Here is a 26,626-nt window from a genome sequence, read left to right as displayed (position 1 = left end):
CGCTGCAGAGCGGCCAGGGCCCGCGGCCTCGCTCGGGTCTTTTTGTCTGAGAACTGGATCCCGCTTCACAGTGTGTGTGTGTGAGAGAGTGTGTGTATGCCGCCGCGTCTGTAGCACACTGTCAAAACCACTCCAAAACGAACACGTCCAGCAGCCAGCACGGTCTTCATTTTTCCATCTCGTGCCATGGCAACGCTGGTTTGCCGCTGAATCCGAGCGCTATTCCGATGTTTTGGCCGAAGTTAGAGCGGGCTCGGATCGGGTTTGTTTTCTGTGTGGCTCCTCTCAACAGTCCTCATTAGCGAGCTGGCGCTCTGCTCTCCCTTCGCCGTTTCTTTAACTTTTTAAACACTCAGCCTCGCGAATGACTGAGCGCCGCCGGAGCATGGGATCCCCGGCGTCTTAGGAAGCGAAGCAGTCCGGGTTTTGACCGCTTTTGAGGATCCGAAATGATGGCAAATTCGACGGGAAAAAGCCTGCCCGACCAGCGGAGGAAAGGACTAGCTTTCCTGGACGAGCTGCGGCAATTTCACCAAAGCAGAGGGTGAGAGGAGGGGGGATGCCTTTTATTCGTCCAAATAGAAAACTTGAAGCTGTTAAAGTCGTCCAGCCGCCGACCGGAGCGTCCAGTCCGTCTCGGGGCTAACCGTGTGTGTTTCTCTCTCCTCAGATCGCCGTTTAAAAAGGTCCCGGTGGTGGGTGGAAAGGAGCTGGATCTGGGCGCTCTCTACTCGAGAGTCGTCTCTCTAGGTGGATTCGCTAAGGTGAGTGCGCCCAAAAGTGCCCATAAATGTCTCTCTCTGGAGCTCTCGGCGGGGCATTTCGCCGGCACCCGGAGCCGCCGGTTCGGGCCGGAGGTGCTGGCGTTTTTCTCCGATTTCCAGCCCGAGTTTTGGGGCGATAAAATGGCCTTGTGTGGTAAAGCCTGTGTGAGGGAGAGCGAGAGCGAGCGAGCGAGCGAGAGCGGGTATGAATTGAAAGTCCGGGATGTTAGCGGCTCTGCTGCTCTGCCGGGGAGTGTGAGTGCAGTGCGAGCGGCTCCAAACCAGCGGCCGAGGCTAAACATCGATTACCGGCGGGCAGCACCGGGGGCTCGGCTCTCGGCCGCGCTTTTCCACCGCGCTCGCTTCGAGGAAGCTAGTAACTCGCCATAGCCCGTCTTTGGCTTCGTGGCTCAGGACTAAACCGTAGGCCTCACAGGCAGGCCTGTTTTATTCAACACTGTAAATACTACATCAGACGAGCTCAAATGCCCTCCGCCGCCTCGGCTCTCGTCCACGGGGAGCAGTTTGGTCTGCGGGAGCCTCGCTATCGCGGCTCGAGCGGGTTTTTGTTTTTCAAAAAAGTGCTGTTAGCCGGACTGCTAACGGTGGTTAGCTGGCTGCCTGATTCAAACGGTGGTAGCTAGCTGTTGACCGGGCGGGCAGGCAGGCAGGCGGGCAGGAGAGCACGGTCGGCTCATCAGCTCACATGTGCTTGTCAAATCGAAGAAATGCCGACTTTCTCTCAAGCTTTTTGAGCCTGTAGGTGTCCACGGACTCATAGATGTGTGTTTTTTGTGCTTTCTCTCTCTCTCTCTTGTAGGTCTCTGACAAAAACCAGTGGTCTGAACTTGGCGAGGAGTTTAATTTCCCGAGGAGTTGCTCCAACGCTGCTTTTGTTTTAAAACAGTACTACCTTCGGTAAGTCTCTGCGTGTGTTTCCCTCCTCAGCCATGTGTGCACGGTCTGCCGCTCCACGGGCCACCGGCGCTCTCAGCTCCACACCTCGGCTTTTACTCCCTGATTACGAGTTTTCTCTTTTCGGCTCCAGGAAAGTTTGTTTTGTTTGTTTGGTTTTTTTTTTCTGTTTATGAGGCTCAGCTCAGGTCTTTGTCTCAGTCTCAGTCTCTCTCTCTGTGTGTGTGTGTGTGTGTGGGTACTCTCCAGTCTCCTACAGCCGGTGTGTGTTTGAGGTGCTGAACCCTTTCAGCATATGGATGCTTTGGGCTCTGTTTACAGTCCTAGAGCAGCATCAGCCGTCCAGTCCTGACACACCGTGACATCTACATGGCTGCTGGCTATATATTTCTGTTTTCCTGCTAAATGCTCACTTTGAACATCAGGAGTAGTGGATTTAGTGAAGTTATCGTTTGGCCAGGTGAGAGATTAGACTGCGGATGATGGGTCTGGTTTGTGGGTGGTAAGTCAGTCTTCCAGTAGAAATTGATTTCCCCCTCCATGTCTTTTTAATAGATGTGGTAATGTGAGTGTTATTACTCCGGTGGTCAGTAAATGGGTCATCAGAGAGGTGCTATGCCTATACGATCACATTGTTTAAATGTTTTAAATAGCTGGCCTTTTGACTTTATGTATTTTTCATTTTTTGGGCTGTATATGCCTCGTTTTTGCACGTGCAGGTGAAATTGCTGAAGCCCCCTCCAGAACGCAGGAGTGTAAACTGACCGGCTCAAAGGCTGGCATGGCCAGAACCGAGGCTGTCTCTGTGCCTTCCGCCGCGAGGCTCTCATCGCTCTCCAGTTTGAGTAGGTTACGAGCGAGAGGGACTTGGCAGTGGAGGGCTGAAAGTGTGCTGGCAGCGCAGGAGTTGTGCTACACCTGCCATGCAGCGGGGTTACAGTATAATTACCCTTCAGCACACAACACGTTCTGTTCCTCTGTCTGCACTTGTGTTCCAAGCGGTTCAGAAAAAGCCCCGTGGAGATAACGGGGGAGCATCTCTGCGGCGTTAAGGTGGCAGAAAAGTGAGGGATGCACAGCCTAGGGGAATTTGCCTCTGTCCGTAAGAGCTCGTCCTACAGCAGCGAGAGACTGCTCCGTCTTAACCCTGGTCTTATCACGGCGGTTTATGTAGAGACGCCACCAGAGCCAGGGACTGCGAAAGCTCTATCGGAGAGTGTTTTTGTTTAATCATGTCAGGAGCACGAGCCAGAATCAATTACGGCATCCCGTCACACTATTTGAGCGCACGCTCTCGGAAATTATCCTCCTCATCAGAACATTTTGGCTCCACCAGATTGCGAACCCTTTTCATGGAACTCTAGATTGTTTTAAGATTGGCACGGCGAGGTACCGCTCGTTCTGTGGGGGTGAACAGTTCAGCAGAGGTGTAGCTGAAACTCTGAGCTCAGGCCTAAAGCTGCCGAGGCGGTGGTCAGAGAGGCTCAGAGGAAATCAAATGTCGGTGTCTGTGTCCTGTCATTTTTGATGTACAGAAGAGAGGAGACCTGTGGACAAACTCCAAGCCGTTACACGGCTGCAATAGCGATGATGAAACAAGAGCACATACTTGGTGCAAAAAGTGCAATAATACTTCAACAGTGGCCCAAATTGTTCGAGTTGTGCTTTGACATTCACGGGGCATTGGCTGAACCATGCGCTAACAAGCGCGACTGTTACTTTCTGCTGTCGTTTCAGTGCGGGGCTTGTACTGAAACGCACGGAAAGCGGGTTAATTGCCTTTAATTCTGGGATGCTGGGATGCACATAGCCTTGGCTCTACCACTGTCAGGGAGCCTGTAAATCATGGGGTTACTTTACTGATCACTTGGTCATGGTTCAAGCTGTGGGAATGGGATTGATATTAAGCTTTTGTAGTCCAGGTTTTGTTTGTTTTTTGTTTGTTTGTTGAGCATGATGGCCTAAAACCAGGACCACCTGAATGAAGGGAGTCTTCCTGAAGTTGTCCACTTGTTTGAACAGGCAGAAGTATTTGGCCTCTTTGTGCTACATGAAGAAGTTTACATGGAAGATGTCAGGTAGACCACAAACGGTGGCAAATGGCACCTCCCATAACCTCAAGCAGATAGACTGATGCATAAACTGCCTCTCAAAAAAAAAAAAAAAAAAAAACCCAGTGACTTAAATTTGAAGTAAAGATTGTTTCTGGTACTGTCTTAAGTTGAGAGCATTTATCTCGGAGCATGTGCTCTGTGCTGTGGGCATTGTGTACACTTGCACTTCTCCTTTTTTTTTTTCCCCCTCTCTCTGTGTCTCTCTCTCTCCCCCTCCAGTGTCGCTCCAGCCTAAGCCTATACGATCGCACTCTGTGAGGACTTTGATGTTCTTGCCAGACAGCAGACCCAGAATTGTACTGAAAATATTAATGGATTTGGTCGGGGTGATGTGTGTGCGGCGTGCGCTCGGCATGTGCATCACAAAGGCCATCATATACGATTGGGCTAAATGCTAACCGGCCTTTCGTATGAAGTTGTGCCTCGTAATCGTGGCTCTGCCTTCTCCTTTTAAAACACCCACAGTGATGGATGCAGTGTAATGTGTGTGTTAGGAGTAAGACTTACTGATACAATCATCATTTTGCTCCTGTTTTATCGCCCTAGTCATCTTTTTAGGAGACGTTGCCACTGCTGGTGCATTTCTCGCTTCTCAGCAGATTTAGAGTTGCAGGTTAAGCTCCGGGATTGTCCTACGTTTGTGGAGAACTTTGAAGGAGACGGTTTGTTGTAGTGTTCAGCATGGGGTGAGTTGCAGGTCATTGATATTCTTAAGGCTGTCCAGATCCTTTAGCGGAGGACACTTGGGTCTGTTTCGGCTTGAGTTTTGTTGAATGCTGTGTTGTTTGTGTGTCTGTGTTGAGGAATCGGCTCTTGCTGGTTCTGAGAGAACTGTGCGATCATTGCCTTAGTGCAGTAGTTTCCAACTCCGGTCTGGGGGTATCCCCTGCCTCCCAGCACATCAGATGCAACTAATGTGCCCTGAGTGTCCTGAAAGCATCTTGCCACAAGCACAGTATCCTAAATGGCCAAGCTAGCATCACAACATCTCTACCAGATGATTTCATACTAAGATGCTTTTGGAAATCTGGACCCAGCTTATTGCCCGTTGTGGGGAGCTATTGGAGCTGGGACAACACAAAAATGTGCATGGCTTGGGAACTTAGTGTCTTGTAAATTTGGGAATGTTGTTTATGGTGGCATGGTTTACTGGTCAGTATTTTCTTTTTTAAATATAAACAATATATAAAAGCAATGCCTGGATATGAAGAATTGTAGGCTGATGCGGACATCTGAGGTTTTTCTTATACCTCTCTGCCAATGCAAACGCCTATATATTCTGCTGTTCTGGACTGGGTCTCACTGGTTCTGTGTACATTTGTTGTTAAGTTTGTGTCTAACTATTGCTAACTAAGAACTTGGTAAAGACTTTAGTTACTTTAGTAAATCCTGTTGCACCGCAAATCCATATGTAGTCTTAACTAGTAACAGCTAACTAATGCACACTCTACAACCAAGGTAAACAATGTTGCTTTTACATGAAGACAAAAAATGTATAGCCTGCCGTGGAAATACGACTGACAACCGGTACTGACTTCTTACGCCACATTGTAAAAAAAAAAAAAATCCCTTGCAACATAATGCACCGACCCAGTGGGGAAATGACGGGAGGCGATACACACTGGTGCTCCAAAATGATAGAAAGTAGATCGGTTATTAGCATAATTTGATCTCACTTGAACTGATATCTCTGAACACCTGACTGCAAAAGATTTCTGTATTTTAGCTTGAGGCACTCTGAATTGGCCATAATTTGGTTGCTGCACAACTTGCACTTGCTTAGAGGTGGGTGTTAATATTAAGTAGCTATCAGCTCCTTCTAGTACATACAAGTTTGTATGGTGCAACCTGTTTTGACTTAGTAATGTGTAAACCAGATGTTGGTAAATGCTTTACAACAACTAGCCTATGTTTTTGAACTTGCACACAGCTGGTGAAACTGGGCATTGGAATTCAGTACCACCATTTACATTTTACTTTCTCTTACCAGCTACGTATACCAGACGAACAGTGGCAGCTTAGTAGATGTGGGTATCGAACCCACAACCCTGTGATCAATAACCCATTTGTAAGCTGGTAAAAATGAAGATGAAAAATATAGGTTAAATCTAAACATCTGTCTGATGCAAATCTTTTTTTAAATGATTATTCATATAAACAAAAGGGTTGTCTCCCATCAATATGGTTTATGCACATTCACTAGTCGATCACTTAATCTTAGAAAACTTAAAACTAATAACCAATGTCTTTGTTTTTGTCACTCTTAGTCACCAAGTTCAGCAAATGTGTTTTAAAAGGCCGCAGCTGCTGATTCCAGTGCAACTGGGGTTTTCAGTGTCATTGGGTCGTCCACATGTTCAGTACAGGCAAACTCTGTCAGACTCCAGGAGAGGGCAGTAAGTGTGCTAGTATTTACTGCCTTAGGAGTATGTAAGTTCATTTGTTCTATAAGGGGACGTCTGGTAATGGCATTCTGCTGTTCTGAGGGGGAATAGCTTTGAACAGAAGTTAACCCACATCAGTCATAGCCTCTTGTTGCTGCAGTCTTTGTGGTGGATCAGATGACTTTATTTTTTAGTTTTTACCCGTGTAGTTGAGCTGTCCCTTTTTTAATCAAATCCTTCTCCAAGGTATGTTGCTCAGCAAAGCAAACTTTGAATGTTCCAGAAGATTGGATGTATGTGATTTGCATACGTTGCTTTCAGGCCACGGGACGCGTGGCATGCTTCCATATCAGGTGTGCAGCTAAAGGAGCAGGCAGCGCTTGTGCCCTGCCGGCGAAGGAGAGGGCTGTTGGTCTTGGGGTTGTAGTCGAGGACAGCGGCGAGTGTTTGTGACCTGATGAGTGTGCGATCAGTCACAGCTCTGTGTGATGTGTAAAACACACAGCTGCAGCAGTCTAGGTTCCACCCTCCCCGGCTAGACGGCAGGGGTATGTGATGTGAAGCTGGGAGAGTATTTATAGTGAGACCTTAGTGTTGAGTGTGTGAGGAGCAGTATTTATAGTTTGCGCGTGAGTGCGCGGGATTACCTCAGCCACGCGCATGAGGAGCACCTCATTCAGGAGACTGACTCGTGCACACAGGCCCAGTGTGATTGGTGCTTGGTGCGTTGGCGTGTGTGTGGTGTTCCTCTAACAAACTGTGAACGTGATCTCGTATTGATATTAAATATGTACGTGATTTGAATCAACACTTCACTGATGGTCTTGTCTTGAGAACATCTGCAGCTGCAGGGAAAGTCTTGCCTCTCCTGCTCTTATAGCCCCAGACCTATAGATTTCTATAAACATACTATACAGTAACTATTGCTGCAAGGCATGTAGGCTACCTAGGCGCAGTGATGTGAGCAATGCTTCGTTGACGCTCAGGTTTTAGTGCTAACTACAGTTCTTAGTCACCTCAGGTTGGTTCTTTATTAGAGTTGTGACCTGAACTTGAACTCAGGCTGATGATGTAATCGACGCTAGTCCTACAGTTACTCCTCAGGAATTCCTTGAGCTCGCCCGTCGCTCCCTCTGTGTTCTCGCTCTAGACTTCTCCAACTGAGCACTGTGCAAAAGCTAAATAAGCTGCCTTTGCTGCCTGGAGTCCAGTCACTCTGGGGTGAGTTCTGTAAAGCAGGGTTTCTTGGTGTGCTTGGATGATAGAAGATGTCACTGATTTATCTGACCATTGAACAGGTTTAAAGTTTTAAAGTTTTATTACACTTCGTGGGCTAAATGAACACTAGCACATTTACACTGCATTTATTTGCTGTTCAATTTGAAATTCTTACTCACAAATATCAATCAAATGCATTTAAAGAAGCTACATCAGAAGTAAATGGCAGGTCTGATTAGTTAGTGGCTCAAACCAAGTCTAGGCTCTGGGATCTACAGTATTTCTTCAGTATTAGATCTTTAGCCATTGTTTTTAATAGTTTGATCAGGAGCTGGGTGTCAACTTTATGATGCTTGTTCTGAGCTGCTCACATTCAAAAACAGTGCTTATTATAAACACAGTGTGAAGTAAGGAAACCAATGACTTTCTGTGTTGTATAATCTGATAAAACGAGAGCTGGGGGGGTGGGTGCTGGAGTGTGGAGCATGACATGAGCATGCTGGAGTGGGTTGGTGCTGCCTTTTTAGTGTTTAAACAATGCTACTGCATTAGATAGCATGGTGGAATAGAATTGCTGTCCTCCATGAGGCGCGATGTCATGGTTTTTTGTGCACCCCCTGCACTGTAATGGTGTTGGCAATAGATGAGCTGTTGGTATTGTACTCCTGTTGCGACCTGAGTAAAGCTAGAAAAAAATTAAGTCAGATACTGTAACACTGTTTCAATGGCAATTCAGAAGCGCAGCAGTGTGTGATGTGATGTGGGGGATAGGAATTCGGTTAGTTATTACATATACATGTAGTGCAACTGCATTGTTTGAACACCACAGTTTGCGAATAACCTGCACCAATCATTAGCCCGTTCCAGCATGGCCATGTCATGTGTGCTGCACTCCTCCAGCCTCCCTGCTCTAGTGTTGTGGTGTAAGATGATTATACAGCATGCATAGTCCACCCCCCCCCCCCCTCTCCCCCCCATTCATTCTTTAAGAAATATATAGAACTGTGAAAACAGTATGGTGAAGTGAGACAACTCTTGGGCAGTGTATCGCTGCAACCCTTGAAACCCCTACACTGCTTATGACCATGGAAAGGTGACAGTGTTGAGGTTAAAAAAAGTTGCATGAAGTGCAGGGCTTACATATTTTCAAGCTCATTCATGTATTTGAGCTAGACCTTCTGCTTACGATTTGATGGAGAAAGAGAGAGAGAGAGGGAGAGAGAGGAGGGAAGAAAATGTGTTTGCTAACGGAAAAATACTGCGCGAAAGGGGATGCACTGTTTTGAATGCTCTTTTTAAAGAATATCTCACTAAACAGTCTAGCAGGGCTGGCAGGTGCTGCTGAGAAGTGCACTCGGAATTAACCACACGTTTACACCATCTGCTGATCATGTGAAAGTGCTCAATGCAAATGTGTGAGCCGTGCCTTCCATTCAGCGCCTAAAGGAAGTCTGCTCCTTTTCCACGCCGATATCAATACGCTATAAGTCGCGAATCTCGCGCGCTATCTTACTCCGGCTTAAGGGTATTAGAATGTTGTGAATGTTCAGCATAAGGCTACTGAAGGCCTGTTACCAGTGACAGACTGCTGGCAGCAACACCTCGTGCGTGTGTGCGTGTTCCTTGTCTGTAGTCTTTACTACAGTTGTTCATCTGATAACAGAAACTGACACTCTGCTTTAAGTCATGACAATTTTCAGCTGCATACAGGAGTGAAAAGTGAACTACAGGGTCCAGTCAATGCAGTCGGGAGTGGAAGCGTTTCAACATGTTGGTGTTTTTGGCTTTCCATTGTTTAGTGCGAATAAAACATTAACCTCACTGTGCTTATTCTCTCCTCCCTGTTCCTCTCCTTTTCAGCTATTTAGAGAAGTACGAGAAGGTCTATCACTTTGGTGAAGATGACGAGGAGGTGCAGCCTGGGAACCCCAAACCATCGCTTCCAATCGGTGCAATACCCTGCTCGTACAACTACCAGCAACACAGTGTGTCAGGTAATACATGTTTGATATAAGAGATACGGCTGTGCTGTCTGATATACCCCCCCCCCCCCTCCCCCCTTGTAAAACTTTGTTGGTTTTTCTTATGGTATTGTTGCTCCTGACTGCTGTTATTAATTATTGGGCAATACTGCTGTGCAACCGACTACACAAGAACAACCCTATGCTTTGAACAGATGTTGTTTAGTTATTACAGTGGATTTTGTAATTACCAAAGTCTTAATCAGGAAATGTAGGAATATCTCTTACATAACCCTAATGCTGCATGTTTATATTTCTGTCTAAGGAATGTCAGAAAATGGTAAGTGCTTTTAGACTTCAGGCAAGTCATTAGCATGTGTTAGTGTACCAATTAAGCATCCAGTTATTAGCCGGGTTGTGCCTGACTGAATATTGCCTGATGTTTTCATTTCGAAGGGCAAACAGAGTATGTGTTAGTTGTAACCTCCGTTACCTGCTTTTTCTCATTGAGACCACCCTCATGTATGAACACAGGCTATTTGTTCAGAGAAAGTTAAATAAGTTGCAGGTCAGGGGGCCTGTGAATCAGTAGCTTAATAGCCCCTAACAGAAGACCCAAAAAATCTCAAGAATGAAGTTCTGTGAAGAGCATGCCATTCATTACCAGTTAAAGTGAACTGTGAGTCTGTCTGGTCATGTGACCTGGAGAGTAGACCAGGTGTTTGGATTCGGTTGATGCACTGATGCTGAGTTTAAGTTGGTTCTAAAATGATCAATAATCAAAGATGAATGGTATGCACTCTTACCCGTGGGAGTGTTGGACCATCTAACAAACTGTTTACATTTTACTCAGACAAGTGCACAACAATTTTGATAAGACGAAGTGCAATACAGCAGAAGTGGGGTGTGAGACAATGTTTCTGTGAACGTCAGTATAGTATACTTGGATGCACACCTGCACGACTCCTTTGGTTGTACAGTTTAACACCCTCTGAGACAATGATTGCTTCTGCACAGATTGGTGTCTGATCTCCATAGCAGAGTTATCTTGTCAATACTTGACAAGCTTGCTGTTTGCGCCTTGTGGGAGGCAAAGAGATCTAATCCTTTGAAGGTACTCCAGCTCGGGACAGGGGGTGGGCCAATTCCTTTTTTTAAATAATCAAATTAGTCGCTTCTGTCTTATAGTGGAAGAGGGGACGTTCCTGCAAAAAAAGAGCCGTCAGTATTGTTCTTAAACATGCTGCAGGGTCACCCTGTCTAGAGGGGTTTTTTTTTTTTTTTTTTTTTTTTTTTTTTTTAATCCAGGAACCATTGTTGTATTTACAAAGTATTATAAATCAGCTGTATCTTCCATGAATGTTTTCTCCCTTTTTGTGTGCTAACTAGTTTTAAACTGAAAGGTAAACTGAAATGTTCAGTCCCACAAGGAATGGTGTTCATCATGTATAGCTTTTGTTTCTGCATAGCAACCCTTTTTTGGTATGATTATATCTATTAGAACAGAATGGCAGAACTTGGTAGACAAAAGTTTATATGTAATCTTGATGCTAGCGACACCCCCAATCTAAACATGATGGATCAGTCCATTACAGATCCATGGATCTAAAATTGAGGAAGTGCATTCTGTCTGTAATGAATACCTGCATTTATTGATGTCGTCAGCACTGTAAAACTGACGGCTCAAACAATTAATGTAAAGCGCTAATGCACGTCTTGAGTCTGTTAGTTCTAGTGTTGTGACCTGTATGAATAACAATAAAGTGCCTGTGTCTGGCTTGGATGCTTCAAGTTTTGACAGAAGTGAACATGACACAATATTTTTGCTGAGGCCAATAAGAATGCACCTCATCAATGTCAGCCAACAGATTTTTTCCTCCCAACAATGAAACCTTTACTACCTTAACTAAATTGTTTCCCCTCTGGAAATAGGGTTTGTCGGCTTGATCTTTACAATGCTTTGGTGTGACGTCAGGTTTGTAGACATTCTCTTAAGCCTAGAGTAGCAGTTCTCAGACAGCATGTTCTCTACAGAAGTGTGCTTTGCGCTTTGAGTTATGTTTTTCTGGACAAGCTGTGAGCAAGGACTGAGGCGGAAGGTTAATATGACCAGATTTTACATAAATATGTTAAAATATGATAATTGTCTAGGCATATGCAAATTTCTCGTGAGCGTTGTCCTGCCCACTTAACTAGTGCAGTTAGCAGTGTGCTGAGTCTAAAGTGGCAGTGACCGAGACGCTGTTTTCACTGGAGCATCAGCATGATTTTGAAGCTGTTATTTTCAGGTAAAAAAATTCTACATGGTGTTGCTTTAATGCAGCAATTGAATTGATTTAATTATTACATGAAAATGAATAGATGAAAATGAGATCACCCAGCACTACTTGAATGTGACTGATCTTTATCATGGTTGGTTCTCACTGCTACTGGTTTGTTGGCTGAGTGAGTCTGTATTACTGTATTAAGTCTCTCATTGCAGAATCCTTATTTTTGTATTCGGTTCTCCTGTTTGGCCACCACTGAACTTTTAAACTGCTGTTTGTTGTGGTTAGTGTGAGATCATGTGCTTAGTTAAAAAAAAAACCTCAATACAGAAACCACCAGGATGAACAAACAGATTTTTCTTCCCTGCATTTTATGTTGAGGCATAGGTAATTCAGTGAGTGCATGAAGGTCAAATGAGGGTTATATAATGGTCTTCCTCTTTCTTGAATTTGATTGACAGACTATCTCCGCCAAAGCTATGGGCTATCGACGGATTTTGTCCCTCCATGCGACTACAACAAACTGGTGCTGTCCCTGCTGTCAGGGCTTCCTAATGAGGTGGACTTTGCCATCAACGTGTGTACGCTGCTGTCCAATGAGAGCAAGCACACCATGCAGCTGGAGAAAGAGCCCAAACTCATTACGTTGCTGCTGGCGCATGCGGGGGTCTTTGATGACTGTATGTACTTTTACAGCTGCGATTATATTAGATATTTAGTTCTGTTGTGCTTGCTAGTGATGTTTAAAATTCAGTCGTTGTGCTGCAATAAAGATGAACTTGATTTCAGTTTGGAACCTAACCTCTCTGATGTGGCTTTACAGCATTAGGTAGCTTTTCTGCTGTATTTGGCATGGACTGGAGGGAGAAAACATCCCGAGATTTTGCCAAGGTGAGATCCAAATCCAAGAGAAAACTCTTATTGCAGTGAGAATGCATTTCAAGCAGATGTTTTACTTAATTTGGTCATCTTATCTTTTGTCTTGTGTTTACAGTTTTGGAAAGATGTTGTGGAAGACAATGAAGTAAAAGATCTCATCTCAGACAAGAGCTGCACACCACAAGGTGGGTGGACGCTGGCAGTTGTTACACTTTCAGTCTCTTTGTTGTGGCGATAGTTTGATTCTCAGTATGGTTTTGCTCTTTTCTTCCCTTCAGATGCTTCAGAGCACAGTGACGTGCGGACGTCCCTTTTCCGCCCTCCTCGTAACATGGGGATCAATGATGTAGAGGGACAGCGTGTGCTGCAGGTGGCCATCATCCTGAGGAACCTGTCCTTCGAGGAGGCCAACGTCAAACTGCTGGCAGCTAATCGCACCTGTCTGCGCTTCCTCCTCCTCTGCGCACACTGCACATTCGTCTCGCTAAGGCAACTAGGCCTTGATACGCTGGGCAACGTAGCAGGAGAGGTGAGCATGAGGCAATTTGTTTTGTGCACGGAACAGTCGGTGCCATAGACATTGCCGTCGCTGTGCCCCGCTGCTGCTGCTGCTAAGAAACGCATCATTTTGATTTGGTTCTTCTCTGCTGTAATTGAGTATCTTTGCATCTTGTACTTTAAGTAAGCATGTCCAATTTTGTTAAAGTGAACATATTGATTTTGGTGGCCTTCGGCGCATTTGAGGTTCGCCATTATTTAAATGTTTCATTGTTGATTCTGAAGTCTGAAATTTTGACTTGATGCATTGTACCTGAGCTCAGATGCCAGTCTCGGCTGAAATCCTAGTTATTCTTCTTATTATTAATAATAATCTTTTTCTTTTATTTTCTTTTTTCTTGAACAGCTTCAGTTGGATCCGGTGGATTTTCGAACAACTCACCTAATGTTCCACACAATTACAACATGTCTGATGTCAAGGGACCGCTTTCTGAAAACAAGGGGTAAGATTAAAGTCAAGATCAGTAGTAGGGCAGTGTTTTCAGTGTGTTGCAGGTTTCCTCTCTTCTCAGTGTTAGGAACATTGTTGCTGGCATACAAAAACCTTGTATTTTACTTTTTGACAGAATTAGAATCTGAAGTTGTTGAATAGAAGTTGTTGTTTATATTGCGAAATTTCATGATTAACAGACCAATACAAATGCTCCAAAAAATCTTCCAATGAAAGTTAAGAGTGTGGTGGTTTCTTTTTTCTTTCTTCTGGAAAGTTGCCTTTTTGGATATACAAGGTTTTTGCCTGAGTGGCAAATTTGTCCCTGAAACTTTTTTTATTTTTAACAGTTGTGTATTTTATTTCTACTAAAACTGGGCTTTAACCTGCTGTGTTTTAGCCATGGAGATCCTGGGCAACCTGAGCAAGGCAGAAGATAATGGAGTACTGATCTGCGAGTATGTGGACCAGGACTCGTACCGGGAGGTGATCGCCCTGTTGACCTTGCCAGACATCATGCTTGTGATCTCCTCCCTGGAAGTGCTTTACCAGCTGACCGAGCTTGGCGAAATCACCTGCTCCAAAATCGCCTCTGTGGAGAGGAGCATAGGTAGACATTCTGAACAGTCCAGACTTTCAAGTACAGCAACACAGATGCACGCTGCCTGGTTTCATATCTTCTTCAGTGGAAGTCATTAGTCTAGCTTGATGTATTCTTGAAATGATATTTAGGCCAAAGGCTGTCTTGTGTTTTTAAGATCAGTAAAATAGGAAGATTGTCTATCAGTGATTGTTTCAGAAACTAAGCTCTTGATCTGCTGTTTTGTGTGTATGTGTAGATCTGCTGGTGCGGTTAGTGTCTGTGGACTTGCACACATTTGGACCTGATGCTCTGACAGCCATTAAGCTGATTGAGCACCAGAGTGCAAGTAGCCAGGTTGCAGAGGTACGACCACAGCTCGTAGAGCATGTACCTCCTCCCATTCAAGGCACACCTGTGCCAGGTAAGACATGCTGTGCACTTACTTTGTGTGTGTGTGTGTTTGTGTATATATGTGTATGTATGTGTGTATGTATATATATATATATATATATATAGTGTTAATCATGCTAGTACTGCACATTCTGAACATTCGTATTGCAGTTTATTAAGATCAAGCAAGGTGAACCTCAGTTTTTCTTCCTTCTGCCGAGTCAGGCTGTGGATGGAGCAAATTCACAGCCTGTGGCCTGATCAGTATTTCGAGACACGTGCATCTTACTCCCTGATCAGACAGGAAATAATTAGCAGCCGTAATAACTGGGTTGTGTTTACATATTCTAGCTCAGCACTGCCCTCTAACGTTCAGAGTGAACTATGGCAGTTGTTGCCTTAGATTTTGCATTTGAATAAGAATACAGATGAACTATGCAAACCATGGTAGATTGAACGTCTGTTAATGTAGCTCCAAGTTTGACTTTTTATGCCTTTTTATTTTCTTTTATAGTGACGAGAGTTCCTGTTCAGTCTACCCCTCCTCCAGGCATTGTGGAGGTAGATGGAGAGAAGTTTACAACTCAGTGGTAAAGCTTTTTTCCTTGCTTTCTATGGTTTTATTAATAACACCCACAGAAGCATCCAGGACATTTTTTCTGGTAATCAATTAACAGCTTGCCCAGCCCTAGCAACTTTCCCTTTTAGGTCACTAATATGCTTTTTATCCTGACTTTGTAATATACATTGTACACAGGTGACTTTATTCCTCCTCAGCAATGGATCCTTCAACCTGGTGTTGGTGTTGAAGGACCTGTTCCTTATTAGTCTACCACATATGGGGGTGGTTATGTACAGAATTGTGTAGGCCTACAACGTTTTGGGGGTTTACTTTGAAAACACTTCATGAAATGTCTCATGAGCCACTACCGGTTATGGTTTGGTTGTGTGTTAAGTCTTTCCTCTCTCTCCAGGCTGAGTGCTCATTATGAGGTGCATGCAGACGGCTCTGTCTCTCGCTCCGAGATGTACTCTGACTACTTGGCGACCTGCAGCAAGATGGCACGTGGTGGTGTTTTAACCTCCAATGCTTTTTACAAATGTCTGAGGTAAGATTTAATAGAATCACTTTATACTCGGGATTTGTTTTCACTGTATATTGTGCTTGTCCCATTGTAAAATACCATATGTTTCTACGCCATCTTGATTAGTTTATTTATACCTTTTTTTAATTATTATTTTATAGGACGTTATTCCCCAATCATACGGTAAAACGCATTGAGGACTCTAGGGTGAATGGCCAGGCTCAGATCCATGTAGCTGGTATAAGGAAAAGGGCAATTCCTCTCCCCGTTCAGCTGTATTTCCAGCAGCAACAGCAGCAGCAGGCCAGTCCTGTACCAGGGCCCAAGCTTGAGGCTCCCACAGAGCCTTCACAACATGCCCACTCAGGTAGGTCGCTGATGTGTTTTGTATTTGGCCAGTGCAGGGTTTTTTGTTGTGCTTACCTAACGTTCCTCTCTGTTGTTTGCCAGGCTTGCCCTCTAGTGTGGGTGGGCAGTTTGTCCGGGCACCAGCACCAAGCCTTACTGCCGGTCAGGCAGCACCACCGGTTGCCTTCAACATGCATGGAGCACCACATCATCCTCATCATGTTCCCAACGCTCCTGTGCCAGCCCATGCTGGTCCACGGCTCCCAGTCAATCCACCGGTACAAGCCCCACCAACTCCCGGCCCAGAAGCTCCACCTCCCTCATGTCCAGCTGCTCCACCTCCACGGCCCGGCGATATCCTGAAGACAGCCATGATCCAGAGCTCCATCCCCACAGCCTCAGCTGCCACCAACCATAGCACTGTCCCTACAGCCTCCACACCTCAGCAGCCCCTGCTACACCATGCTCCAGTCACATTGATCCAGCAAGGGATGCCACAGGGACACATATTCACAGGCAGAGTACAGGGACCTTGCCCTCCCCTGGGCCCACAACGGCTTCCTGCCCCACAGGGCCAGCTGGGTTCCAATACACAGGAAGCTGTGATGCTGGCCTCCCCTCAGTATGCGAGTGCTCCTGGCACGTCGTTGGTGGCGGGAGGGCAGGTGTTCACCGTAGCAGGTGTACAAAGTGCTCAAGGTCCTCGTGTGACCTTCCAGAACATTGCTCCTAAACCTGCCCCGCAGGCACAGCCACCTCTGCAGCACCCACAGCACCAAGCATCGCACCAACAGCCACAACAGCAGCAACAAAGCTTAGTCATTGTTAGCCCTAACCCACAACCCAGCCCTGCTTTTGCCCCAGCCATTCACCAGATTGTGCTTGCTAATCCCTCAGGCATGCAAAATGCCCAGACCATCCAGTTGTCAGGGCAGCCCACTGCCTCTCCTCAACCTGCATCTTCACCTGGACAGCCTGCCTCCTGTCCCAGTCCACAGGTGCTGGCTTCACCTTCAAATCCAGCCCAGGGTCAGGGCCCACCTCCCACTGTTGGTCAAATGCTATCTGTTAAACGGCAGCAACAGCAGTTTCAGATTCATCCATCTCCTCCTCCTCCGCCACCACCTCCTCCACCGCCCCCTCCCACAGTCCCTGCCCAGCCTACTTCCACTGAGTCCAGTCTGATCAAACAGCTATTGCTTCCAAAGCGTGGCCCTACCACGCCTGGAGGAAAGCTTATTCTCCCTGCCCCTCAGGTCCCTCCCCCTGCCAGCACCAGGGCACCTAGTCCACAGGTAGTGTACCAGGTAAACAACAGTGGCCAGGGAGCTCCACAGACGCCACAACTTAGCGTGCAACTGGTGCAAGGCTCCTTGTCCGGTGCGGGTGCCGTACAGACTGTGCCCATCTCGATCCTGCCTGGGCAAATCCTCTCCACCTCCAACTCTGCCACGATCTTACAGGCCGCACCCAGCAACCAGGTCACCTTCACAGTAGTGCCAAACTCTAGCTTCCCTAATGCTGCTGCTAGCAACCAGGGAGCACCATCTTCTCTGGTCTCTCCGACTGGTCTGACCATCAACACGTCACCCCCTGCGCTTGGTCTGCAGCTGACCCCGCCCCTGCCACCTTCAGTAGCTACCTGCACAACACCTGTGCCACCTTTTAGAGGTGACAAAATTATCTGCCAAAAGGAAGAGGAGGCAAAGGATGCCACGGGTCTCCACATCCATGAGCGGAAGATTGAGGTGATGGAGAACTCGATGGTGACCGAAAGCTCCACCAAAGCCAGCAATGGACAGACTGTGGAGGTGGACGAACCTGGGGCCAAGCTGGTTAATGGAAGGAAGTGTGACTCGAGTCTACCTCCGTACCACTCAGGGAACAACCAACCAGAGGCCCTGCAGGGCACACAGACGCTCAACGGCCCTACCGTACAGGGCAGCGACAGCACGGCAAAACAGACATCAGGAGGCCCGCCCTCCGAACCCAGAAAGCTCTTGGTAAATGGTGTGTGTGACTTTGAACGTGATGCTACAACTGGTGCCCATCCAAGCAAAAACATTCCAAATCATAAAGCTTCCAAATATATGGGCAATGGGGAGGTGCTGCTGCCGCAGAAAGTACATGGGGCTTTGCCCCTCACTGACTCTCTTTCACCCCAGCAGGGCACTGCCAAAGCAGAGCATACAGAACGCCTGGCCAACGGGCCCAAAAGCTCAAGTCATGGTGCTGAGATTTCCAATGGCCCCTCAGCCCAGAATTCGGACGTGCCGGGCCTGAGGCAGCAGCACCCTCCTCACAACCACTCCTCACCACCCCCTGCATCCACACCCAGCTCACAGAACACCCCAGGAGCAGAGCCACCCACAAACGGCATGTCTGAAAGCAGAGCCCTAAAGAGGCCTGCAGAGGACTGGGACCGGGGTGCAACAGCCTCTGGAATTCCCAGCAAGATGGGCGTGCGGATAGTGACCATCAGTGACCCCAACAACGCTGGCAACTGTGCTACTATGGTGGCAGTCCCGGCAGGTGCAGACCCAAGCACAGTAGCAAAAGTAGCAATAGAAAATGCAGCGCAGCAGAGGCCCAGTGTTCCCACAACCCTTCCTGAAACTACCACTCCGGTAAGATTTCTGCACTTCAAGAGTAGCGCTGTCGAGCCCCAGGCAATTCATTCTGTGTTTCTTCCTTAGTCTGAAATTATTCCACACAAACTTTTCAAACTTATGACTTTGACTTCACAAACTTGTCACGTCTTGTCTGCAAGGTTTCTGAATAGCACAATAGGTTAAAAATTGTTCTGATGCTGGGACCCACGTTTCATCTCTGCAGTCCATAGCTGGGTTTTAGAGAAGCTTTAGACTGGACATGTGGTCATTGGGTAGGAAGGGCGGTTTTGAAAGAAGCTCATCCTCCTGGTTTTAAGCAGTGGACACCTCAGGTTTTGAGTTTAATGTACATATATAGATATGGGTATAGAGATGGAGACATAGGGCAGACATGTCAAACTGGCTACCTGCAGTTGCAGATTAACTGGACTAACTGTGCTGCATTAGAGTAGATACAAGGCTTTCATTAAGTGCTTCCATAACAAGAGTGCTGAAATCTGTAGTGTTGTCTGGTTGGACTTGCATCTGACACATAGTGACCTCTTATAAAAACATTGATTCAAGTGTGACTCTGGTAGATCATTAAAAGCAAAAAAAAACAAACAAAAAAAACGACCAGCTCCTTACATCCAGAATCCAGGGTTACACATGGCCCATTCTTAGCACACGTATTCTAGCTCTCCCACTAACTCACAGCCCCTTTACAGTAAATCTATATGTACAAAATATCTCCTAGCACCTTAAGAAATGTAAAAAATAAATGTGTATATGCATACAAAAAATGGTATATATTATATTTGGTAAAATTTTTGCTAATCAGAAAACTTCTAATCAAAATGATGTTAAAATAATGTACATAAATATTGAATAAATAACAAATAAATAGAAGGGTGTAGAAACATTTCTAAGTGTAAACCACTTGTTTAGCTTGCTTTAATTAATCTTAAGTACTAAAGCTAGTGCTAATCAATATTGGTGTGACTTTTAATAATCAGTGCAGGAGCAGCAGGTCTGTGGTCTGCCAGCATGTTGTTCTAGAGTGGTGGGTAAAATGACAAACAGATGCTCAGTAAACAGGAGGTGTTTGTTGTGTTTAATCTGTTGATGCAGTAACGTAAGGCCTTTAATTCTTACACAGCTTATTGAAGTTACACTAAAACAACTGACTCTATATCCTAGAACTTAAGACAGCAGAACCTGCTTGTTATATGTGAATTTGTTCATCATGAAAGTTTAATTATCTGTTACATTGTGAAACAGGGACTTGATTTACCGGGTAGATCTGCAACATTCACCATAACACTGTAATGGTAGCTAATGCTAAAAGTGGTGGGCACGTCACAGCTATTACCATGGGTGTTTTTTGTCCTGTTGCAGTACGTTAAAGCTCAGGGTTTTTCTCATTTTCTGTGTAATTTAAACCATTAAGATGTTGACGTGTCGGAGCGATTCGATGCGAAATGCAGCATTTTAGAGAAGCCTTCAGTCAGAATTGTTCCCAGATTTGGTAATGGGTACAGGCTTCTAAAAAGCCAGGCCACAGTTTCATGAAAAAGGTGGCGGGGGCTTGGTATGTTACATGAGGCACTGATATACAGGTTTTTTTTCAGGTTCCTTTCACCACTACTGTTAGCAGAGTCTGTATGTTTCTTAGCTGTAAACTTGGTGTTTCTTTTAAGCCTGCCATGAATAGTGTGCCTCTACAAGCATGTACACAAACACCCGTGACGTTTTCACTCATGACTGCTACCTTTTGCTGTAGTGGCTGTGCTGCTCTTCTCCTGATAAAAAGCCAGTTGTCATAAATGTAGTTTGTGCTGTCAATCATTTTGTAATAAGGCATCTAAGGTAGTTTTAATAAAAGAAATCTACCTATAGGTTTGGATAACACTTGACATATTGTACTTAAACAAATACTCAACATGAGGGTATTCAATGCCCTTAGTCCTTTCCCCAGACCTGTTGGTCATTGTTTAACAAAGCTAAGGCTTGTTAGATTGCTTAAAAAGTTCCTCTCTTCTTTCAGCAGCAGCCTGTATCAACGCAGTCTCCGCCACCAGCGTTTCCGTCTACACAAGGAGCCAGTCAGAGTTCAGCTCCTCCTACTGAGGGCCCTCAAGTCGCAGCGCTCCCACCAGAACACACTCGCAAACCTGGGCAGAACTTCAAATGCCTATGGCAGGCCTGTAAACGGTAAGGAAGTTCCAGCAGCCCACATTCAGTCAATTGAATCTGTTAATTCATTGTATATAAACATTATAGATGTTTATTGATGAAACTAATTTATTGGTGAAAGATGAGTTTCTTCATATGGATTTTTTAATACTGAGCAGACACTGTGTGGCTTTTGACCTAAGCATGTAGATGGAAGCTTTTTGTACACGGTTATTGACTTTGATAAGATGCTGAAAAAGTGGTGGTTTTCATATTCCTATCTGCTGGTGCCAGTAGTAGTAGCTGCAGCAGTAATAAGTTGATTTGATATGGTGGTTTTCTCAAACAAACAGTTGCTACATAACTTCAGCAACAGAACACAAATCAGTAAAACAGTAAATGAAGTCAGTAAACTCTCCCTAAAGCAGCTGCCAGAACAAGCGTGTGCACGCTCCTTTGACGAGAAAAGGTTTCTCAATCAGTAGTAGTCAAGCTGTAGTACTGTAGTAAAATAGTTATTATTTAAAGAATTTCAAAAAGTGTAGTATTCTATGTTCACAGTGTCTAAAGAATTGCTTTCGCGTGATGTGCTGCTGTTGCTGATTTCAGTTTTTACTAATTTGGTATGATCTTTCAGGTGGTTCGAGACGCCCTCGCAGGTGTTCTATCATGCGGCTACGCTCCACGGCAGCAAAGAGGTGTACCCTGGACAATGCCAGTGGGAAGGCTGTGAACCCTTTCCACGGCAGAGACTTTCCTTCATCACCCATCTACAGGCAAGACTCTTAAACAGAGTGTCTAAATCTCGTTTACACAGTTGTCCTGTTTACCTTGGGTCTAGCTGATTGGCTTAGACATGTCTGTTTACTAATGTCTGTTTACTTTCTTTAATTTTAGCGCTTGTGTTATGGGGTAAATTTAATAGAATGTATAGATATAACAAATGAGACAAAAAAAGAGGAGCAAGAAGTGCTATGACCATTCTGACATTTTGTAGAAGTACTTCTGTAATCATAAGCCTGTCCACTGTCTCACAGCATGTGGTGTTTGTTTCTGCAGGACAAGCACTGCTCGAGGGAAGCCCTTTTAGCTGGACTCAAGCTGGAGGAACAAACACAAGGCAGCAATCCCAATACTTCCAAGTGTGTAATCATTCCTGTTGTCCATTGCACTTTTTGCATTTTGCTAGCGACACACACACACACACACACACACACACACACACACACACACACACACACACACACACACACACACACATACACAGTCAGATGTTTTAGATTTCGCAACCAGCATTCCATCTTCAGCACGCCAGCTAAGTTCAGTGTTCGGATATTGGTTCATGCCATTTCTGATGAGAATAAATAGATATCTGTGCATCTACCATAATTGTTCTTGCACACTGTAACCTATTATATAAGTAGAATTATGTTTTTAAAAAATGTATGTATATTCTTTATATACATGTGTAGCAGTGATGTTACATGTGACCCATGTGGCTGTGTTTGTGTTCAGGTCTCCTCCACTGGCAGGCAGTAGTCCAGCTCCTCCCAGGCCGCAGAAAGCTATCGTCAATCACCCCAGCGCGGCTCTAATGGCCCTGCGCCGTGGCTCTCGCAACCTGGTGTTCAGGGACTTCACTGTGAGTAATCCGCCACACCAACTCACTTGCAAACCACTTGCACTGTTTAGTCTGTTTTTTATTTTTAGATTCAATAATTTATCCATTCAAATATTAGAAACACAGCTAAAGGTATTTTGGTACCAAAAGGTATCGTTTCCAGTTCTCACCACTGACCTCCAGTGATTGCTACAGTGACTGCATGTTCCAACCAGTAGCTGTGCATGTATTGTATACGTAATATATAATCAATGATGCTAAATCTTTCACTATTGATTGATTGTAGACTCTCGTTGGTACGGCTTATGGTGGCTCTTTACATGGAACAGGATATCCACTTTTTTATTGATTAATCTGGAGTCTCTCTCATTTCTTGTTCTGCACATTTCTGCTAAAGGTTTTTCTTTAGCCATTTAAAGCCATTTTTTTGCACGACAGATCTACAGTCACCATCATGAAAACTTCCGCACTTCTCAGTTTCACTTTAATACTATAACGATCATTTGTGATGCATGTGATTGATTGCACCATGAAAGCCTTGAGTTGTTTCTCACATTATCACTTCCTTTTCTCCTAGGATGATAAAGAGGGACCAATGACCAAACATATTAGATTAACTGCTGCCTTAACGTTAAAGAACATCGCCAAGTATTCAGACTGTGGACGAAAGTAAGTCAAACTCTTCACATCAGCAAAGCTAACAGTTTAGTGTCTCTCATTAATACGTGTAAATGAGCAGAGTCAGAGCGAAGTTAGCTCTCCAAAATCTGGTATTACAATTCTTATTGTAATTCATGAGGTTTGAGGTTAACTCATGAAATATGAACTCAACCTGCTAATTTATGAAAAGCAGTGATCCTGTTCTGTGCTTACTCACTTAATGATTTACATACTCCTGTTAAAAGGGGTAGACCTGACTGGATACTTTCTCTCCCCTGTCCTGTCGGATTAAATAGGAACTTCCTGATAAACTTGTTTATAAAACGGACCATTTTTGTTCAATTGTGCATAATAGTTGTTTTATTATAACTGTATTAGTGCTGCTTATTAAGTGCCCCCCCCCATACTGGTTCTTAACACCAATAGTCTACTGTTAAACTGCATTACTTGGCAAATTACATTATGTATATTTTTATTTATTTGTTTTAAAATTCGACACCTGACCTGATATCTTAAGTCCTAGTCGGATGAAATTTAGCATTCATGGGATCCAATGATCATTTACTGTTTCACTGGAGCGCAACTGTGACTTTATTTTCGTCTGAGCTTTTCCCCCTTCTCAGCTGAGAATTTCAGGCCGATTAATTATCAAATTATTATTGAGCATTGCTCTGATCATTTTAGTCTCATCCAGGATACCTATTTTTTTTTCCCCCTCCTCCCTCCCTCTCCCCCTCTCCCCCCCTCTCCCCAACACAGATCCTCTAGTACATGTTAACCACTTTCTGAATTCCAAAAGTAAAACCTTGCAGAATTTTCCAATGAAAGTAAAATGGTGAAAGTACAATTGTTACTTTGCCCCTGAGCTGAACTAAGAACCAGTGTTTGGAGGCAACTGTTGTAAATGTGATCATGTGACCATGTGATTCAAACATTCGGCCAAAGGTAACGCTCTCGCCCTGTGGGGATTTTCATTGTCTCCCAGATGCAAGAGTTTTATCAGTTGTTGTCTACACATGCATTTGAATTATTGTCCAGTTTATTCGTTTTGGGGGAATCTGCAGTAAACTTACTAACATACAGCCTCTTGTAGAATATTGCTTTCACTGACTCATCAGAACACTGCCCTGATTATAAACCAGCTCATCAGACTGTCTGACTTGTCAACACGTGTGCTTAGGAAGGGATATGTTGACTTGCCTAATGGTCTTTGTCTCTCACGTGTGTGTGTTTTGCAGGTTGGTAAAGCGGCATGAGAGCCACCTCTCTGTGCTGGCACTCAGCAGTATGGAGGTTTCCACCACACTTGCTAAATGCCTTTACGAACTTGCGCGCTCTCTGCAGGCTTGATCCCAGCTGAACCCAAAAAACATTCAAACGGAAAAAAAGAAACTTCGTCCTTCGCTGGCCCATGAGGTGCTGGCGTTAACAGCCGCGGGCGATGCCTCTCCCCCACCCCACTCCCCGCCACTCCCTCCATTCCATTCTCTGTGCGTTGGGATTTTTGCACCACCACTCCCCCTCCCCTTCCCTCCCCCTCACTTACAAACTGCCACGGGTCTTCCACCAGCCACTCAGAAACCAGCGCACGCTCAACTCTTTCTAAACGAGCCACCTCTCCGCCCCCCACCCCGGAAACAAGCCGCCACCTCTCCGCTCCCAACCTGAATGAGCACATTTATTTTTCTTTTTTTTTCTGGTCCTGGAGGAACGGTGGTAAGGGCAGGGGATTCGGATCGGGTGGGAGGAGGTGTGGGAGGGGTCTGTGGATGAGGGGGTGGAGCAGGGGCAAACAGAGGTGTGGCTAGATTGTTTGTTTGTTTTTTCTTTAGAAATTGATAGCTTTGGTTTTCTTACTTGAGCCGATTATATTTTCACTTATTTATTATTGAAATAAATACCAATATGATTAAATGAGAAAAAAATCTTGTAAATATTTGTGAATAAATATAAAGTAAAAAATGAAAAAAAAAAACAACAAAACACAAAAATCATCTTTCATGCCGCTGCAGCCACTGGAGAGTTCACTCTGTGGAGTATCAGAAGCATTATCTTGGTAGTTTCATAATTATTATTTTTTTCCCTTCTTTGTTTTTGTTTTTTGGATCCCTGGTTACTTGTATGAGATGTGATTCTATACTCAGCAGTGGATGAATGTACTTAAAAACGTGTAAATATTCTACAAAGGTACTGATGCTGTAAAGTTTAGGGAGGGGGATGGGGAACAGGTTTTTTTTGTGGAACTGTGATAAATTTTGTTTTTCTCCTTTCCTTTTTTTTTCCTTCTTTTCCATTTTTGTACTATTATAACTTGTAGAACTCATTTTGCTGGCTGAAAGAGTATGGAATAATATATCTCATGTTATTTTGTAGAAGAGCAAAAAAAAAAAAAACACAAAAAAAACTACACAAATATTGAAGGTATCTCCCCCTCCCCCCTCCCCCAGCCCCCCCCCCCCACATGTATCCACTATAAGCCTCACTGTACGAGCCCTCTGCCCGTACTCGATTCTTTTTGTATTTGTAAATTGGTTTAAATACATGGAGTTTTATACAGGTTTTCTCCTGTGTTATTTGCTTTCTGTGCATATGATATTTTCCTCCCTACCTTTTTTCTATCTTAATATAGTGTGGAATTTTATCGTACTATTTTTTCATTCTTAATACCATGCGCCACATTCCAGCTCCCTGCTTCCCAGGCTGTCCTCCCTACAGTGTGTTGTGTAACATTTATAACTGCCTGTTGTGTTAGCATTCGAGCAGGGGCTCCCAACCCCCCCCCCCCCCCCCCCCAACCCCCCCTTCTTCACCATTTCTGCAGTGTCAGTAGGGTGTGCGATATATACCTATACCTAACAGTCTGTTCTAGGTTGGCTTAATTTACTTGGGTGACTGTTTATAGTTTTTAAATAAAAGACTGAACATTTTTGCCATGGTTTGAGACGTGGGTTTCTTTGGTTTGCTTTCAGTATGGGTGCATGTCGTTCTTCTCCAAAGGAAGAACAATTTTGTGCGTGGATAAATGCTCCTGCTTCAGAAATGGATGTAAATATATCAGACTAATTTGGCCCACATTCTAGGTTGATGGCTCACTGGCCTGAGCATTTAAGAGTTTCCCCTGCTCCAAACACACCTGGTGCACCTGCAGAAGGACTGGATAATCAGTTATGGAGTTATCAAGGGGGCCCCAGGAGCAGGATTATGAAAACCTGAGCTAGAGGACACCCTTTGCTGCACTGCTGTTCAGTAATTCAGAAAAAATGAGCCATCGTTTATTAAAAAGCCCTGCTGATTCTACTCACAGGCTTTATTTCAGGTGTGAATGTAAGGACACAGGGAAACTCTGTACCCTAGCAAATACAGTGGGAACAAGCTTGGCGTGATCATCTTACGGCGTACTGTCTCTTTTGGGGCAGTGCTGCTCAGGGGTTAGAGCACTGGGTTGTCAATGACAGTTGTAGGTTTGGTGGCTGGGTTTGCCAAGCTGCCGCTGTAGGAACCCTGAGCAAGGCCCTTAACCCCCTCTGCTCCTCAGGTGCTGTGGCGGAGGCTGGCCTACGCTCTAGGCATGTGTTCTCACATGGAAGTCAAGTTCCATCTGTACCCGTCGGTGACAGCTGCTGTGGTAAGAGCTACCTGTAGGTCCAGTGATGACATTTTGGGATCGTTGGAGGCGTCTTTAC

The 26,626-nt window shown here is 44.9% G+C and overlaps 1 protein-coding gene across 3 annotated transcripts; it reads left to right on the top strand.

The window, feature by feature from the left end:
- Window positions 1-25,879, top strand: arid2 (AT-rich interactive domain 2). 3 transcript variants are annotated; one of them, XM_072672461.1, is made up of 21 exons: window positions 24-544; window positions 671-764; window positions 1,585-1,682; window positions 9,256-9,389; window positions 12,085-12,303; window positions 12,447-12,514; window positions 12,618-12,687; window positions 12,781-13,031; window positions 13,407-13,503; window positions 13,891-14,100; window positions 14,330-14,494; window positions 14,978-15,053; window positions 15,438-15,572; window positions 15,710-15,915; window positions 15,999-18,523; window positions 20,538-20,701; window positions 21,300-21,438; window positions 21,722-21,804; window positions 22,178-22,304; window positions 22,861-22,952; window positions 24,182-25,879. In XM_072672461.1, exons 1-21 carry the CDS (start codon window positions 450-452, stop codon window positions 24,291-24,293), a joined length of 5,160 nt encoding a protein of 1,719 aa, XP_072528562.1. In that variant the 5' UTR covers window positions 24-449; the 3' UTR covers window positions 24,294-25,879. The 3 variants fall into 3 exon arrangements, with proteins under 3 accessions (XP_072528563.1, XP_072528562.1, XP_072528560.1); XM_072672459.1 differs by having other exon boundaries at window positions 20,535-20,701; XM_072672462.1 differs by lacking the exon at window positions 24,182-25,879 and having other exon boundaries at window positions 1-544; window positions 22,861-22,956.
- Window positions 25,880-26,626: the final 747 nt, after the last annotated feature.

This window comes from Salminus brasiliensis, chromosome 2 (assembly GCF_030463535.1).
Source record: "Salminus brasiliensis chromosome 2, fSalBra1.hap2, whole genome shotgun sequence".
NCBI classification, from domain to species: Eukaryota; Metazoa; Chordata; class Actinopteri; order Characiformes; family Bryconidae; genus Salminus; species Salminus brasiliensis.
Note: the sequence above shows the minus strand (reverse complement) of the source record. Positions and strands in the feature narration are given on the sequence as shown.

What these genes read in the sequence shown, in the direction of transcription:
- arid2 (XM_072672459.1), top strand. Translation starts at nt 450, where the DNA reads ATGATGGCAAATTCGACGGGAAAAAGCCTGCCCGACCAGCGGAGGAAA. An exon ending in GCTTTTTACAAATGTCTGAG is followed by an intron (nt 15,573 to 15,709) that starts GTAAGATTTAAT and finishes ATTATTTTATAG; the next exon opens with GACGTTATTCCCCAATCATA. An exon ending in CCTTCATCACCCATCTACAG is followed by an intron (nt 21,439 to 21,721) that starts GCAAGACTCTTA and finishes TTGTTTCTGCAG; the next exon opens with GACAAGCACTGCTCGAGGGA.